Consider the following 16,856-nt stretch of genomic DNA (forward strand, 5'->3'; position numbering starts at 1 on the left):
CTCTGCATCCTCCTCACAACTCACCCTCCCACCCAGTTTTGTGTCATCTGCAAATTTGGAGATATTACATTTAGTTCCCTCATCTAAATCATGAATATATGCTGTAAATCACTGGGGTCCTAGCACCGATCCCTGCGGTACCCCATTAGTCGCTGCCTGCCATTCGGCAAAAGACCCTACCCTTTGTTTCTTGTCTGCCAACCAATTTTCTGTCCATCACAATAAACTACCCCCAATCCCATGCGCTTTAATTTTGCACATTAATCTCTTATGTGAGACTTTGTCGAATGCCTTCTGAAAGTCCAAATAAACCACATCCACTGGCTGTCCCTCATCAACTCTACTAGTTACATCGTCGAAGAATTCTAGTAGATTTGTCAAGCATGATTCCCCTTTTGTAAATCTATGCTGTCTATGTCTGATTCTACCACTGTTTTCCAAGTGCTCTGCTATAAAATCTTTGATAATGGACTCTAGAATTTTCCTCACTAATGACGTCAGGCTGATTGGTCTACAATTCCCTGTTTTCTCTCTACCTCCCTTTTTAAATAGTGGGGTTACATTAGCAAAGGCTAAGGGCCCTGACAATATTCCGGCAATAGTACTGAAGACCTGTGCTCCAGAACTTGCTGCGCCTCTAGCCAAGCTGTTCCTGTACAGCTACAACACTGGCATCTACCTGGCAATGTGGAAAATTGCCCAGATATGTCCTGGACACAAAAAGCAGGACAAGTCCAACCTGGCCAATTACCACCCCATCTGTCTACTCTCAATCATCAGTACAGTGATGGAAGGTGTTGTCGACAGTGCTATCAAGCAGCACTTGATAGCAATAACCTGCTCAGTGACGCTCAGTTTGGGTTCCACCAGGGCCACTCAGCTCCTGACCTCATTACAGCCTTGTTCAAACATGGACAAAAGAGCTGAACTCAAGAGGTTAGGTGCGTGTGACTGCCCTTGACATCAAGGCAGCATTTGACCGAGTATGGCATCAAGGAGCCCTCGCAAAACTGAAGTCCATGGGAATCAGGGGAAAACTCTCTGCTGATTGGAGTCGTACATTGTGCAAAGGAAGATGGTTGTGGTTGTTGGAGGTCAATCATCTCAGTCCCAGGACATCACTGCAGGAGTTCCTCAGGGTAGTGTCCTCGGCCCAACCATCTTCAGCTGCTTCATCAATGACTTTCCTTTAGTCATAAGGTCAGAAGTGGGGATGTTCGCTGATGATTGCACAATGTTCAGCACCATTTGTGACTCCTCAGATATTGAAGCAGTCTGTGTAGAAATGCAGCAAGACCTGGACAATATCCAGGCTTGGGCTGATAAGCGCAAGTAATATTCATGCCACACAAGTGCCAGGCAATGACCATCTCCAACAAGAGAGAATCTAACCATCTCCCCTTGACATTCAATGGCATTACAATCACTGAATCCCCCACTATCAACATCCTAGGGGTTACTTACCATTGAACAAAAACTGAACTGGAGTAGCCATAGAAATATTGTGGCTACAGGAGCAGGTCAGAGGTTAGGAATCCTGTGGTGAGTGACTTACGTCCTCACTCCCCAAAACCTGTCCACCATCTACAAGGCACAAGTCAGGAGTGTGATGGAATACTTTCCACTTGCCTGGATGGGTGCAGCTCCAACAACACTAAAGAAGTTCGACACCATCCAGGACAAAGCAGCCCGCTTGATTGGCACCCCATCAACAAACATTCAATCCCTCCACACCGACGCACAGTGGCAGCAGTGTGTGCCATCTACAAAATGCACTGCAGCAACGCACCAATGCTCGTTAGACAGCACCTTCCAAACCCGCGACCTTTACCACCTAGAAGGACAAGGGCAGCAGATGCATGGGAACACTACCACCTGCAAGTTCCTCTCGAAGCCACACACCATCCTGGCTTGGAACTGTATCGCTGTTCCTTCACTGTCGCTGGGTCAAAATTCTGGAACTCCCTTCCTAACTTCACTGCAGGTGTACCTACCCCACATGCACTGCAGCAGTTCAAGAAGGCAGTTCACCACCACCTTCTCAAGGGCACTTACGGATGGGCAATAAATGCTGCCGAGCTAGCGATGCCCACATCCCAGGAACGAATAATAGAAAAAAACAGAGAAGGGGAAGCTCCGCAAAGGTGGACGGGGAGGAGGGCTCTCAGCAAGAAGCCATATCCACCAAGGTCTTCAGGGAAAAATTGCCCTACTTCAGCAAGGAACAGTGTGTGTGACATCTGCATTTCACTAAAGAGGGAGGTGCTTTTCGTGTCTGGCTCCTTTCAGGCTGGAACAGGTGATATTTCCAACATCTTGCAGTTCGCCAGTTGTCCCAGGGAAGTCACTGAGGCTCTGTATACAATAAAAGCTGAATACATTTCATTCTGTCTTGCCAGAGAGAGGCAGGTGGAGCAAGTGGATGGCTTTGCCTGGATAGCAGGTTTCCCCATGATGTAGGGTAGCACTGACAGCACACCTGTCACTCTGCGGGCTGTGCATGTTCCGCACCCACAAGGGATTCAACTCCATTCATGGCTGTGACCATACTCAAAATATTATGCAAGTTTAGTTTAGTTTAGTTTAGAGATACAGCACTGAAACAGGCCCTTTGGCCCACCAAGTCTGTGCCGACCATCAACCACCCATTTATACTAATCCTACACTAATCCCATATTCCTACCACATCCCCACCTGTCCCTATATTTCCCTACCACCTACCTATACTAGGGGCAATTTATAATGGCCAATTTACCTATCAACCTGCAAGTCTTTGGCATGTGGGAGGAAACCGGAGCACCCGGAGAAAACCCACGCAGACACAGGGAGAACTTGCAAACTCCACACAGGCAGTACCCGGAATTGAACCCGGGTCGCTGGAGCTGTGAGGCTGCGGTGCTAACCACTGTGCCGCCCCTGTTCCTCTCTCTTGTAGGACAAAGTGGCACATAACAGGAGGGAGCAGCAGAGAACCAGTGGGGAACAGCATGCCTGCACCTCGTGAGCCCCTTGGAAGATACAGTACTCTGAATCATTGACGCAACAGTGACTGAGGCCGTTCCAACAGGCATTGTGGAGACCAACCAGGATGATGGTATCTTCCTGCCTCATGCACCTTCTCAAATCCCAATCATCCATAATCTGGTATGAAGTACAAGCTTCAGATGGTGTGACCGTGCACCTCTTGCTTTCCCCCCCAACCCTCCCCATCTGCAGTTATGCTTTTAGATACTCGAGGGCTGCCATCTGGCAGCCAATCCAGCCTGATGATACAGGAGCAGACAGCTGATAAAGAAGCATCATCACTCGAGCTGACAATTGTAGCCACCAGCTCAGATACTGGCATTGCGTGTACTTTAGAGAGTAATACAGAGGCAAGATCAACACGAGTGGTCTGCAGCCAAGCCAGTTGGAAAGGATAGCTTGTGTGCCAGCTTTCTGCAGGGTAAAGTCAAAGATGGGTTCTGCTGCAGAGACCTCGGATGAGGACTTTGATGGGGCGGCATACAGGCAAAGACTGATGGGCATGCACATTGAGATATTTGGTGTCGTGGCAGGCCTGCTCGAGAACCTGTTGTCGCTACCAAGGAACATGGATGTGTTCAGCTTCAACGTGTGATAGACCTTGGCGCAGAGTTTGGAGCCAATCCTTTCCAGCGTGGAAGAGGTGGACAATTTTGTTCACACACTTGTGAACCAATGATGCAGTATTTGATGGCCGACGTCTCAGCATCCATTGCAGCACAGGCAGAGCCACCCATTGTCTGGATGCTGCAGTGGAAACTCTGACTGAGGTCATAGAATCTATGCCTGTTGCCAAAGAAGCCCAGCTTGGTTCCTTACAGGCTCAGACTGCTGCCATCATGGCCGTAGACACCAGTGCTCAAAGGGGCATACAGGCTCTTTTGGGAGTCCGGCAATCTGTGCTTCAGCAGATCACTAGGATTGCTGAGGAGCTGCCCTGGGGGTTAGGCAGTGACTCCGTGATGCATGAGCCTTATTTCTCAGCGTGACAGCATTTGTGCTTCCACCACTGCCACTCCTCCAGTGCCCCTACTGATGCCTGTCTGCCAGTGAGCCCTGACTGCTGCCCCCAATGCTTCGGTGGCGCTGCCTGAAGCAGGGCGCTCAGGACCCAGATCTGCTTGAGATTGCCGACAAGGAAATCTGCAGTCATCCCCAGTGAAAGTCAGCACCTACCACTTGCCATGCTGCAACCAATGGGGTGGCATAGTGAAGGAGCACTAGGCCAGGGAAAGGCACCTGCAGACAGGTGTAAGGGAAAGCACAGGGGTGAACAGTTGAGTTTTGTATGTATTATTCTAAGTATTGTTAGATAAAGTGGTTATGGAACTTTTTTGAGGTGTCTTGGAGATGAGGATTTTGGCCTACATGATGCTGTGATGGTGTGTAGTCGAGGAATGGAAAGGTGGAGAATGGTGCAGCAACAGTGAAGTGAAGATTATTTCGGGGGAACATGAGTGTAATGAGCCGCACAAGTGCTGCCATCCAGTTTGATGACCTGCTATATGCCTCCTGCTGCTCCTCTCCCTCCCTCCCTCTTCCCCCCCCCTCCCTCCCTCCCTCTTCCCGCGCCCCCTCCCTCCCTCTTCTCGCCCCGCCCTTCCACCCTCCCTCTTCCCGCCCGCCCTCCTTCTAACAGCCCCGCCCTCCCTCCCCCTTCCCGCCCTCCCTCCGTCTATCCGCCCATCCCTCCCTCTTCCCGCCCCGCCCTCCCTCCCTCTTCCCGCCCCGCCCTTCCACCCTCTTCCCGCCCCGCCCTTCCACCCTCCCTCTTCCCGCCCCGCCCTTCCACCCTCCCTCTTCCCGTCCCTCCCTCCCTCTTCCCGCCCCTCCCTCCCTCCCCCCGCCCCTCCCTCCCCCTTCCCGCCCCTCCCTCCCTCTATCCGCCCGTCCCTCCCCCATCCCGCCCGTCCCTCCCCCATCCCGCCCGTCCCTCCCTCTTCCTGCCCGTCCCTCCCTCTTCCCGCCAGTCCCATCCCCTTCCCGCCCCGCCCTGCCTCCCCCTTCCTGCCCCGCCCTCCCTCCCCCTTCCCGCCCCGCCCTCCCTCCCCCTTCCCGCCCCGCCCTCCCTCCCCCTTCCCGCCCCGCCCTCCCTCCCCCTTCCCGCCTCGCCCTCCCTCCCCCTTCCCGCCTCGCCCTCCCTCCCCCTTTCCGCCCCGCCCTCCCTCCCTCCCCGTCCCTCCCTCCCTCTTCTCGCCCCGTCCTCCCTCTTCCCGCCCCGCCCTCCCTCCCCCTTCCCGCCTCGCCCTCCCTCCCCCTTCCCGCCTCGCCCTCCCTCCCCCTCCCCGCCCTCCCTCTTCCCGCCCCCCCGCCCTCCCTCTTCCCCGACCCCCCCCAAGCCCTCCCTCTTCCCCGCCCCCCAGCCCTCCCTCTTCCCTCGCCTCCCCCTTCCCTCGCTTCCCCTTCCCTCGCTTCCCCCTTCCCTCGCTTCCCCCTTCCCTCGCTTCCCCCTTCCCTCGCCTACCCCTCCCCTCGCCTACCCCTCCCTCTTCCCTCGCCTACCCCTCCCTCTTCCCTCGCCTACCCCTCCCTCTTCCCTCGCCTACCCCTCCCTCTTCCCTCGCCTACCCCTCCCTCTTCCCTCGCCTACCCCTCCCTCTTCCCTCGCCTACCCCTCCCTCTTCCTCTCGCCTACCCCTCCCTCTTCCCTCGCCTACCCCTCCCTCTTCCCTCGCCTACCCCTCCCTCTTCCCTCGCCTCCCCCTCCCCTCGCCTCCCCCTCCCTCTTCCCTCGCCTCCCCCTCCCTCTTCCCTCGCATTCCCCTCCCTCTTGCCTCCCCTCCCATCCTCTCTCGCCTCCCATCCTCATTCGCCACCCCCTCCCTCCTCATTCGCCACCCCCTCCCTCCTCTCTCGCCACCCTCCCTCCTCTCTCGCCTCACACCTCCCTCGTCTCTCGCCTCACCCCTCCCTCTCTCGCCCCGCACTTACTTACCACACTCCGCACATTCAAATTCATCTGCAGCAAACCTAATTTAGATCTTTTTACATTTCCTCTTACTCTGAACCCACCTAATACCTCAGTGTTTCATACTTTGGTGCCATCTGTTTTTCCTAATTCTCTGTGCACTGTGATTTTCCTCTCTAATATTACCTCTTGGTTTCCACACCCCATTGCATTAGTTTAAACCCTTCCCAATAGCACTCACAAATCACCTCACAAAGACTTTTGTTTCTGGCTCTGTTCAGGTGTAACCTTCCGGCCTGTACAGGTCCAATCTTTCCCAGAACTGGTCTCAATGTCCCAGGAATAATGCCCTCCCTCCTACACCAGCTCTCCAGCCACTCGTTCATCTGCTCCATCCTCCTAATTCTAAACTCACTAGCATGTGACGCTCGGACTAACCTGGAGATTACTACCTTTTGAGGTCTTGCTTGTGTCTTCCCTAGCTCCTTAAACTCTGCCTGCAGGACCTCATCCTTCTTTCTACCTACGCCGTTGGTACCGATATGGTCCACGACCACTGGCAGTTCACCCTGTCCCTTCAGAGTGCTCTGCAGCCACTCAGTGACACCCTTGACCCTGGCAGCACGAGGCAGCATACCATCCTGGATTCATGCCTGCGGCCGTCTGTCTGTTCCCCTAACTGCCGAATCCACTATCACTATTGCTTTTCCACTCTTACTCCTGCCCCTCTGTACAGCTGAGCCAGCTGTAGTGCCATGGACTAGGCTCTGACTTCACACCCCAGAACAACCTTACTCTTACCCGTATTCAGAACGCAATACTGGTTGGAGAGTGAGATGCAGTCAGGGGACTCCTGCACTACCTGCCTGGTCTTGGAGGGGAACTTGCAGATGGTGGTGTTCCCATGCATGTGCTGCCCTTGTCCTTCCAGATAGTAAAGGCTGTGGGTTTGGAAGGTCCTTTTGAAGGAGTCTTGACGAGTTGTTTCAGTGCATCTTGTAGATGGTGCACACTGCAATTTGGATTCAATTTCTCAATATCTGACATTAGACTAACTGGTCTAGAGTTACTTGGTTTATTTTTGTTTTGATTGTTGAACAATGATGCTGCATTGGCTACTCTGCACACTACGGTAGAATTTGCAAATTTGAAGGTTGAAAAATGTTAGCCAGAACCTTTGCTCTGTCCTTTCTGACTTTGTTCAGCAGCCTAGGGTGCATATTATCAGGGCCTCGTGGCTTAACCATCTTATGATATTTCCCTTGCAGAAATAGATCCTCTTCTATAGACAGCTCTATTAATTGTTCCATAACCAACAGAGATACACCTACATTCTCACTTCCCGCATTATTTGTCAAATTAGGGCGGCACAGTGGCGCAGTGGTTAGCACCGCAGCCTCACAGCTCCAGGGACCCGGGTTCAATTCTGGGTACTGCCTGTGTGGAGTTTGCAAGTTCTCCCTGTGACCGCGTGGGTTTTCTCCGGGTGCTCCGGTTTCCTCCCACCGCCAAAGACTTGCAGGTGATAGGTAAATTGGCCATTGTAAATTGCCCCTAGTGTAGGTAGGTGGTAGGGAATATGGGATTATTGTAGGGTTAGCATAAATGGGTGGTTGTTGGTCGGCACAGACTCGGTGGGCCGAAGGGCCTGTTTCAGTGCTGTATCTCTAAATAAATAAAAAATAAAACAGATTCACAAATATTTGCTGTCCCTCTTGTACCTTCATCCTCCAAAGTTAGACTCCCTCCTTCATCCACGAGTGATCCGACCCTTTCATAAATTCAGTTTCTTTTTCTAGCTTATAAAATCCCTTACTATTTCCTTTCATATTATCTCCTAGTCTTTTTCACCACGTTCCCTTTTAGTATTTATAATCTCCTTATGAACATTCAAACATACAAAAGCATCTAAAAGAAAAGCCCATCTAACCTATCCCATAAAGTTGTGTTGCCTATATTTTATGAGTCGGTTCAAGAGACTCCAATCCTCCTCTTAGGCAATTGAAACTACTCCAGGAGACCCAAAAGAGTGGATTTTACCATTCACCCCACATACAGGTGCCCACAAACTTTTAACAGACTTGTCATCGCAGAACTCCAGTCTTCCACCATCTGGTTGAATTCGGCACCTTCTACAGGAGATCTGTGAGCAGGACAAGTAACAGGAAAGATTATCAACCAGTCAGATTGAAAAATCCTCAGACAGCAAAGCATGAAGTCAAAAACAGGAAATATAAATTACATTTCAATCATTGTACAGGAATCAAAATATAGATTGAGCAATACAAATGTGATTAAGTGAAAGACGTAAAGGCAAAACATGAAAAGTATATATAAATTTAAAAAAAATTATATCTGCAACAATGAATTTTCTTCGGACTTGGACCCGACATGTGTAAAATTCATTTTTCAGGGCTAGAGCAGTTGTCCAGTAATTATGAATTACCATGCCAGTTTAAAAACTCAGTTACTCCTGATTGAACAAGGCTTAAGTTTTCATTGATCTTTAATCCAATTATAGTGGATTATTATCCCAAGTTCATGTCATGATAGTGAGCTCTACGCAGATTCCATCAGCGAAGACTTCAACTGTGTAGCCTGTGAGGAGCAGGGTGTGACAATATACAGCACCTTTTGGATTTCTACATTTAACTGTGCATGTGCTGCCACCAGAGGTTGATGTCAATTTTACCCAGTAATAACAGCGAGTGCTGACAGACTTGCCGTTATTAGTACAGAAAAAATGGGCTGTTGTTTTGGGAGGAATGACTGTTAAAATGGTTGTGACAAACACTAGGCAGTCCTCTCTTTTTCTTTGTCGAAATCTTTGAGACACAGGAGAATTGTCGTAGCTAAACGTTATTAACTAAACAATCAGTCTTTTTGTTATCCTGGGCATGTTGCTGAAAGAATACCTGGAAGGTTAGTAAAGATATTGTCAAAAACATATGGACCAGCCTACGAGAGCTGATCTAAGATATGGGAGCTGAAGAATTTGGTGTAAGAAGGGTAAAATAAAAAGCACATGTATGCAACAGTGTTAAAGTAACTTTTTAACATAAATTTTCATTTAACTGTCCCCCCCCCCCACCTCCAGCAAAGGATTAAAAATGAAGAAATCGCACGGTTGGCTGAAGAACGTCGTAAAATAGCAGAAAGAAAGCGAAAGGAGGAGGAAGAAAAACAGGAGGCAATCTTTCGACAGCAACTCAAGAGTGAACAATCACTAAGGATAGATGAGAGGGTATACTAAACTTTTCTGCTTTAGAATTTAAAAAAAAATCTTCAAGGTCAAGGAAAGTCTGTTCAAAGTACTCCCATTTTTTATTGGTGGGAGAAAATTGATAGCAAGATATTCACTGACATTTATTCAGAGTTCCTTAGCTTCGGTGTTAATATCAGGGTGGCTTTAGCATTGAAGAAGAAGGATAGCAATTGACATGGAAAGAGGTTTCATTTACAGGAGGCTCCTATCCAGGCTCAACTGCAGTGACCCAAGGATGCTAAAGTATCCATATCTACTGCATCAGACTAATGTAATGACAGTATTATTTATTAGCTAGTGGGGGAATATCCTTGGGCAAGCCATTATCGATCTTGAAGATCTTTCTATAAATTACGTTTTCTGAGGTTTCTCATTGCTAGCACGGATGTTGACTGTGTTCTGGACAGGTGGTAAGGGATGTGGGAGTTTCCCACTGTTCCCCTCCCAACTGACTGCAGTCATGCTTTGTTTAAAATGATGAGTTAGCCCCTGTTTTACTTGGCAAATAAACAGTGACAGGTTTTCTTGTAGGTTTAAAACAGAAGATTAACTATTTATTGAACAATATTCATTCCCCAAACAGTTAGCAACACCACTCACACACGCATTCACTCTCACATGCACTCTCGAGAAGATAGCTAGAAGGCAAAGGGTAAGGGTTCAAGATGCAGTAGCTGTTTGTGGTTTACGGTAAACCTGTTTAATCTTCTAAGTAGTACAGCCTCTTTTAAAGATGCAGGTCTGTGTTGTTTGTAGTCTTGACTTGTTGAGATGTTGTAGATTTCTGGTGGTTAAGATTTCAGACTGGAGGTGGTGAGTCATTTTCAGTTCTCTGCTGCGCCAAGTTGAAGTGTAGAATTAGCAGCAGGGCTCCCTTGTTTTTGCTGGATCCCTCACAGCTCTTGGCTGGACAGGCTTTTTGTGATGTTCCTGTAACCTCCCTCTCTCTCTCCAGAGAACTATCTTTTAAGGTAAAAATCACTCTCATTAGCTTTTGTTAGGAGACGCATGGCCCTCTTCCCTGTTGTGGAATCATGTGGAATCATCACCAGCATGTGGAATCCATGGCCATCCATTAATGCCTGGATAAGTATAATCCAGTTATGATGTGGCTACCTCACACCTTCTTTGTTTGAGAAGAACCCATTCAATTCAGGAATGTCTCTTGATGGTTTCAGGATGGGTGTAATTGACCCCTCTTAGCCTGGAATGTATCCTTTTGTCCTCAACGGACAGTGAGATAATTTTTAAATACACACACAAGGTCATCTGACCTTCGGCGGCCATCTTTTGCAATATTGTCCACTTTTTTTAAAAGGTAAAGTCAAATTTAAAGAGTCCACCTTGAATAAAGCTCATATCTTAAAAGTAGGAATATGATGTGTCTTTACTGGACATGACAATTGAAACAAAAATAACTTAGCACATAGTCATATCATTGTTCAGATCTGGTAACCTCTATCGTATCCCTGAACTTCAAAACAGGTTCTTTTTATTCACCTACCCGCTACATCAGCAATTCTCTTCCAAGTATTAGTGAATTATCGCAAATTCTTTGTAAAAGGAAATGATCCAAACAACTGGAGCTGTGGACCAAGAGACAGAATATGTTCCGTAGTGTTTATATCCTATTCCGCGGGTTGAAGTTTGTACCTAGTCTATTTTGATTGAGTTGGTTAACACTCAAATTCCTGTCATAGCTAGGTGTCAGGGCTATAGGTGAACACATTGTCCAACTGACTAAACTCCATTACTCGTTCATCTCCACAATTTTGTGGTTTGTAATGCACACCAGGAATTGTACCATTTCTTCTCCTTTTTCTTAGTTCTATCCATTATGCTTTCAGTACCAATTATGCTACATAGGTATTACTTCTGCTTTCTTATAAACAATTAAGGACGAGTCTCAGAATGAGTATTTTTATGTAACATCGTAGTGAAGATCACCTTACTGTTCCGTATGATATTCTTAGAGAAATGGGTATAAAATGGGGCCATTTCTCACCTAAGGTGCAAAATGCCTGCCATGTTGGATAAGGACAAACAAGAGGTATCCTTTACCCATGCCTGAAGCAGACCTAAGGCTGTTTGCATGTGAAAATAAGAGGCCAATGACTGCTTCAGGACCAAGCTGCAACATTGATTTGCCCTGAGGCAGCCAGTACTGGCTGCTGCCTGGTCCAGTGTTCCCTCTTAGCTGTATGCTTGTGCGGCCACGCTGCAGCCTGGAAATTACAGCGCAAGTGCACAAGATATCCCCTTGAAGAAGATATGCAAATAATTTTAAAGGCATTGCTCACATAAATGTACAGGCCGTGCACAATGTAAAAATTTAGAGGGGATGTTAGCCTGGTCCCCTGATTCCTGATCTCCCTCACTCCCAATTGCGATACCCAGACCCCCAAACACCCTCCCACCACAGATTTGCAATCCCTGCCCATTCCCCCTTTCTCCAACACCCCCCCCCCCCACTGCCCACACCACCCAACCATTGCCTCTCTGAGGTCTCCCTTCCCAGATACCCCGATGTCTTCACTCTCCGAGGCACTCCCAGATTTCTCCCCCTCAGTTTACAGTATGATTTCCCACTGCAGCCCTTGATGCTGGCAGTTTATTAGAGTTTATTATTATTGGAAATTGAGGAGGTTCTTTTGGCCAAAAGGTGAAACCAGGCACTAAATATGTGCTGTGTTAATTAACACCTGTTTGAAAGTCTAGATTTAGTACACAATTTTCAAGCCAATTGATCATAATTACAGGCACTGAAACTCACAACTGTAGCTTTAGCATTCAAGCACTCATTAGATTTAATTTTTCTAGAGCTGTATTTGTAGCCTGCACTCAGCCACTTCCACTGAAAGTGTGGAATGCACTAGCTGGGAGAGAAGCCAGCATGGAAAGATGTCTCAGGGACCGAGAGAGAGGGTACCCAGGCTCTCTGACATGGCACTGAACATCCTGGTGGAGGAGGTTCAGAGGAGAGGGCATGACCTGTACCTGCAGGGGTGAAGGATGTCACCTCACCCTCCTGTCCCTCTCTCCTCCAGCAGCTGGTGCTGCTCTACGCTGCTTCCTGTCCTCCCCTCATTCCTTGTCCAGACCAGGAGGGATCCCTAGCAAGATGCCCATGACTAAACACTTCTTTTCTTTTGGTGACTCCTATAAGGTCTTCAATAAGGTAGTGTAGCACAGCACTTACTCTTTTTAGGTGAAACCCTCAGAGAATTTCAGGAATAAATGTTGATAAGTATTGGTGAAGTCTCGAAAGTCTCCCAATGTATTTGAGGTCCTCTTTAAAGCTCCAAGAACAAATGAAAATGAAATGGTGAGTATTCCTTTAAGTTTCGCTTGAACACCAAGCTGGTTGTTGTTAGGGAAAGGTGTTTGGCACAAGTGCTAGCCACTAAACTGCTCTCAAGTCTCTTTAATGAGCGCCAGCAAGCATTTTAAGTGACAATAAGCCCCTTAATAACCCTTTATGCGGCCAATCCTAGCACGCACTTCAACTCTTTTACCAAGATGGAGTCTTTCACTAAACCAGTGTTTCAGCTTAAGATCTCATCTTGGCACCTCGGAGGCACTTTAACACCTAAAGTATCTGGGGAAAATTGCCCCAAAGACTTTTTCAGTGGCAAAACTGGTCTGCAGGATGGGTTATTCAGTGTTATTTCCTGATTAACAAACAAAGGGGGCTCACCTTTCTGCTTTCTCTCCCCTCTTCCCACCATTTCTTCTGAGGCAATGATTTGAATAGCAGAACAGACTCATTGGGCTGAATGGCCCACTGTTACTGTTGTTCCTATGTAAGAGTTCTGTCTTCCAGGAATAACATTACCCAGCATGATAAGCAGAAAGTTCACAAAAAAGTATTAATAGTTTTAAACAGAAAGTTGAAAAAAAATTCTATATTTCAGAGACTGCCTTCTCCACCAATTCCAACTGTAAAGAAGAAACAGGTTGCTACTGAGAGAGCCGATTTGTCTCCTGTAGATGGATCTATCCATGAATTAGACTTGGTGAGTTCTTTCAATTCTTACTCTATAAAGTGAATATTTCAATAATAGTTAATACTGTGCTTTGTTCATTGACCTAAGTCAAGTCTGGAATTTTCTTGTATGGTCCTACTGTTAGTAAAGTGCACGTTGGACTCCTCAGATAGGGCTGCAGAGTTTTGGAAGAACTGTTGGAAGCTTGTTCTCTTAGAGGAAAAAAAAAATAGAATTAAATTCTTTCAGCTCTGAAGTTCAGTTTGGTATCCAGCTCAGTGTGTTGGAATGAAAGTCTTTCGCTCTGTGATGAATGTAAAAACTAAATTAGCTTTGGTATGGTCTCAATCTAATTTTGTGAGTGGGAATCCTTAGCATAAACTTTGTTAAAATCATCACCAATTGACACTAAATTTGTAGTTTTACTTGGACAAGAATTGCTCAGATGATGGAACAAAATTGAAATATCTAATCAATGGTAGCTGGTTACAAAGATTGGGAGGGGGAGACCATGAAAGGATTTAAACATGATGAGAGTTTTAAATTTAAGGCTTTGGGGAATCAGTGATCACAGGAGTGATGGGTGAGTGGAAATTGGTGCAAGGTAGGGTACAGATAGCAGATATTTGGATGGGCTAATTTATGGTGAGTGGTGGGAAAAGCATTGGGATAGTAGAGTCTGCAGTTGACAAAAGCATAGATTAAAGTTTCAGCAGTAGATGGGCTAAAGTGGGCAATGTTATGGAGTTGGAAGACAGTGTTTGTAAGGGAGAGGGTATGAGATTGGAAGCTTGCCTCAGGATCCAATAGGGCCCTGAAGTTGTGAACAGTCTGATATTGTCTTGGGAGGGGGATGAAATCAGTGGTGAGGGTGTAGAGTTTGTGACAGAGATTCAAGTTAAAGTCTTCAGTCTTCCCAGTGTTCACTGAAGGAAATTGCAGCTAATCCAGGACTGGATGTTGGAACAAGCAGTCTGGCAGTGCAGGTGATGGAAGAGTTGAAAGAGGTAGTGGGAGGTGGAGCTGGGTGCCATCAGCATCCATGTGATAGCTGGCTTATTTTTAGATAGCCTTGGTGAGTTGATTAAGCTCTTTACCCTTTGTAAAGATTCACAACGCTAGAAACAGTAATATGTCTGATCATTCACTTCATTTATTATTGATAAAACATTAATGTTAAACATGCTAAACATCTATACAGAGTAGCGCATATTAGCCTTACAGCAGAAACTTAAGTGCATGGATTTTACTCAGGAATTGTGAATATGGTGTCTCTAAGTCTGATCGCGCCACTGGATCTCGAAGATAGCAAGACGTTTCTTTCTTTCTAAATTAAAAACACCGTGACACTTCTTTATATCATTTTCTTTATGTTCTGCTGCCTGCTGGATGCAATACCATCTGATACTTTGTGACCATGCAGTTGTTCAAATCGATTACGAAGCAGATGAGAGGCCCTATGTGTTTTCACGTCATACCGTTACTTCCTAACATTGCTTTTGCTGAGTCATAACTTTGTTCTAAATAACCATTGATGCATGCTCTTACAACAACTTATTGCCTTTTATATTGCAGCAATCTCCTGCTCTCACACAGGAGCTTAAAAAGACTTATAAAAGCTCATGCCTGTCAATCTGAATTCATTGACCTCAGTGGCCAGAATTTTTAACCCCCAAAGAGTGGTAAGGTGGCATGGGCGGGGTCGTAAAACGGAGCGGGAGGCTTGGGAGGCCCTTCCTGACCCACTCCCGCCTCCGCCACCACTTTACGCGGGGCGGCGGCGGCTACAACGGCCCGCCCGCCCCAGGCCAGTTAGGGCCCTTAAGTAGTCACTTAAGGGCCTCCGCCCACCTCCATGGGAATTTTACCTGTGGCTGGTTGGGCAGCCAGGGCTGAGAAAAGCCACCTGTTAAAAGCAGGCAACTGTCTGACATCCTGGCCACCCCAACCACCCCCAACACCCAACATGCCCCTCGTCCCCCAATCGACCACCCTTGCCTCGCCGGGGCCTGACCGATCACCCCCCCCATGAGGCAACAAAATCTTACCTGAGTTCCAGGGTTCCCCAACATCTTCCTCAAGAAACTGGGATGCAGTCCCAGCAGTCGCCACCACTCCTCGTGACGCTGACAGGACAGAGAGCTGCAGGCCTGCTGATTAGCCAGCAGCTCTATTAGGCAGGACCTCCTACCTCAAGTGGTGGAAGTCCCGCCTCAGACCAAATAAAGCCCGGGGACCCGCAAAATATGGGTTGGATCCCCAGGCCAGGTGGAAGCTAGTTTGCCACTGACTTTTCAGTCGGTGGACGGCTCCCGTCCGCCAAGGGTAAAATACTGGCCAATATTTCTCCACTTAACCTATTTATTTATATTTGCCTATCTTTACAATATATTGTCCTTGGAATTGAAATTCATCATTCTCTACTGTCATTAGTGCGAATTAAGCCAATTCTGTCCACACATTTCTTTTTTTTCCTAACAATGAAAACACAATAATGTAAAACATATTGATAATGGGGTGAATTATATATTGAGGGTTGGGAAGAGAAGCCATTGCTGGAGATGATCTGGCTGCAATTGGATAGATGAGTTTAACCAAGCAAGGATGGTCAGTACAGAAGATTCATTGGAGGAGGATGGTGTGATCAAACGTGCCAAAGGCTGCAGAGAGGTAAAGAAGGATGAAGAGGCAAAGTGCATCAGTTATAATCACAGAAGATGTCATTTGTGACTTTGATTTTGACCATTTCAGAGCTAAGGCAGGGGTGTAAATTTGATTTGGAGAGCTTCAAAAGTGAGATAGAGGAAAGATAGGCACAGATTTTGGATGTTACAACACATTTGAATACTTTGGAGAGGAAGAGGAGTTTGGAATTAGTTTAGTACTTTACAAGGATAGAGGGGTCATGGGTAGGTTTTTGATGGGGGTTTAGAAAGGGAAGGGCAGTACCTGATCATCTTTGGGATGATCTTGGAGTAGGGAACAGCACAGCCAGATCTAGTGATGGATAGACAAACCCATTACGTGCCAAATACGCTCAGATCTGCACCCCTTGGACATGAGCGAAAGTAAAAGAATTAATAATGGGTATGAATAGTGGGGAGGGGAAGAGTAAGGGATTTATTGGGGACCAGACTAGATAGTTGGAAGTTTGGAAGTACAATCTTAAGCGACTTGGAGAGTTTATACTGGAGCAGTTGCAGAGGCAGTGGGGCTCGGGGGTGGTGGGTGAGCAATACAAGGAACTGGTCGGAGATGGATATGTCTGTGATTGAGACCGTGGGTTTAAAGATGTCATGTTCTGGATAGAAAATGTTAGATGGTAAAGTCAATTGGGTGGCTGTATGGTTAGGAGAGATTATACGGAGGGAGCCGGATGAGCAGTGAATTCATAGGAGAAAGGGCAAGATGAGCACCTAATTTTACAAAAAAGCTGATAATTCAATATAAAATCAAGCTATAAATGTTGAAGGGAAGAAGAAATGATCAGAAAGGCTAAAAGGTTGTTTGAAAGACTTGCAGGTAACTGGTAGATAAAGGCAAAATTGTAAAACACTTTATTAAGATGAAATAATATTTCATAAAAAGGAAGGTCTGAGTAGGCCTGAAAAAGGAAATATGGATGCTGAAGGAATGGCGACAATACCAGATGAGTGGTTTGCTTGGTTTTCAC

General features: G+C 47.1%; 1 protein-coding gene across 11 annotated transcripts in view; it reads left to right on the forward strand.

Moving 5' to 3' along the window:
• Positions 1–16,856, forward strand: part of LOC137370017 (centrosome and spindle pole-associated protein 1) — a 302,437-nt gene that overhangs the window by 184,297 nt on the left and 101,284 nt on the right. For all 11 annotated transcript variants that reach the window (XM_068031956.1, XM_068031948.1, XM_068031947.1 and 8 more), the window contains 2 exons: positions 9,030–9,176; positions 13,112–13,213. In XM_068031956.1, the coding sequence (XP_067888057.1) occupies positions 9,030–9,176; positions 13,112–13,213 (249 nt within the window). The remainder of the gene's footprint in view (positions 1–9,029; positions 9,177–13,111; positions 13,214–16,856) is intronic.

This window comes from Heterodontus francisci, chromosome 5 (genome assembly GCF_036365525.1).
Source record: "Heterodontus francisci isolate sHetFra1 chromosome 5, sHetFra1.hap1, whole genome shotgun sequence".
Taxonomy (NCBI): Eukaryota; Metazoa; Chordata; class Chondrichthyes; order Heterodontiformes; family Heterodontidae; genus Heterodontus; species Heterodontus francisci.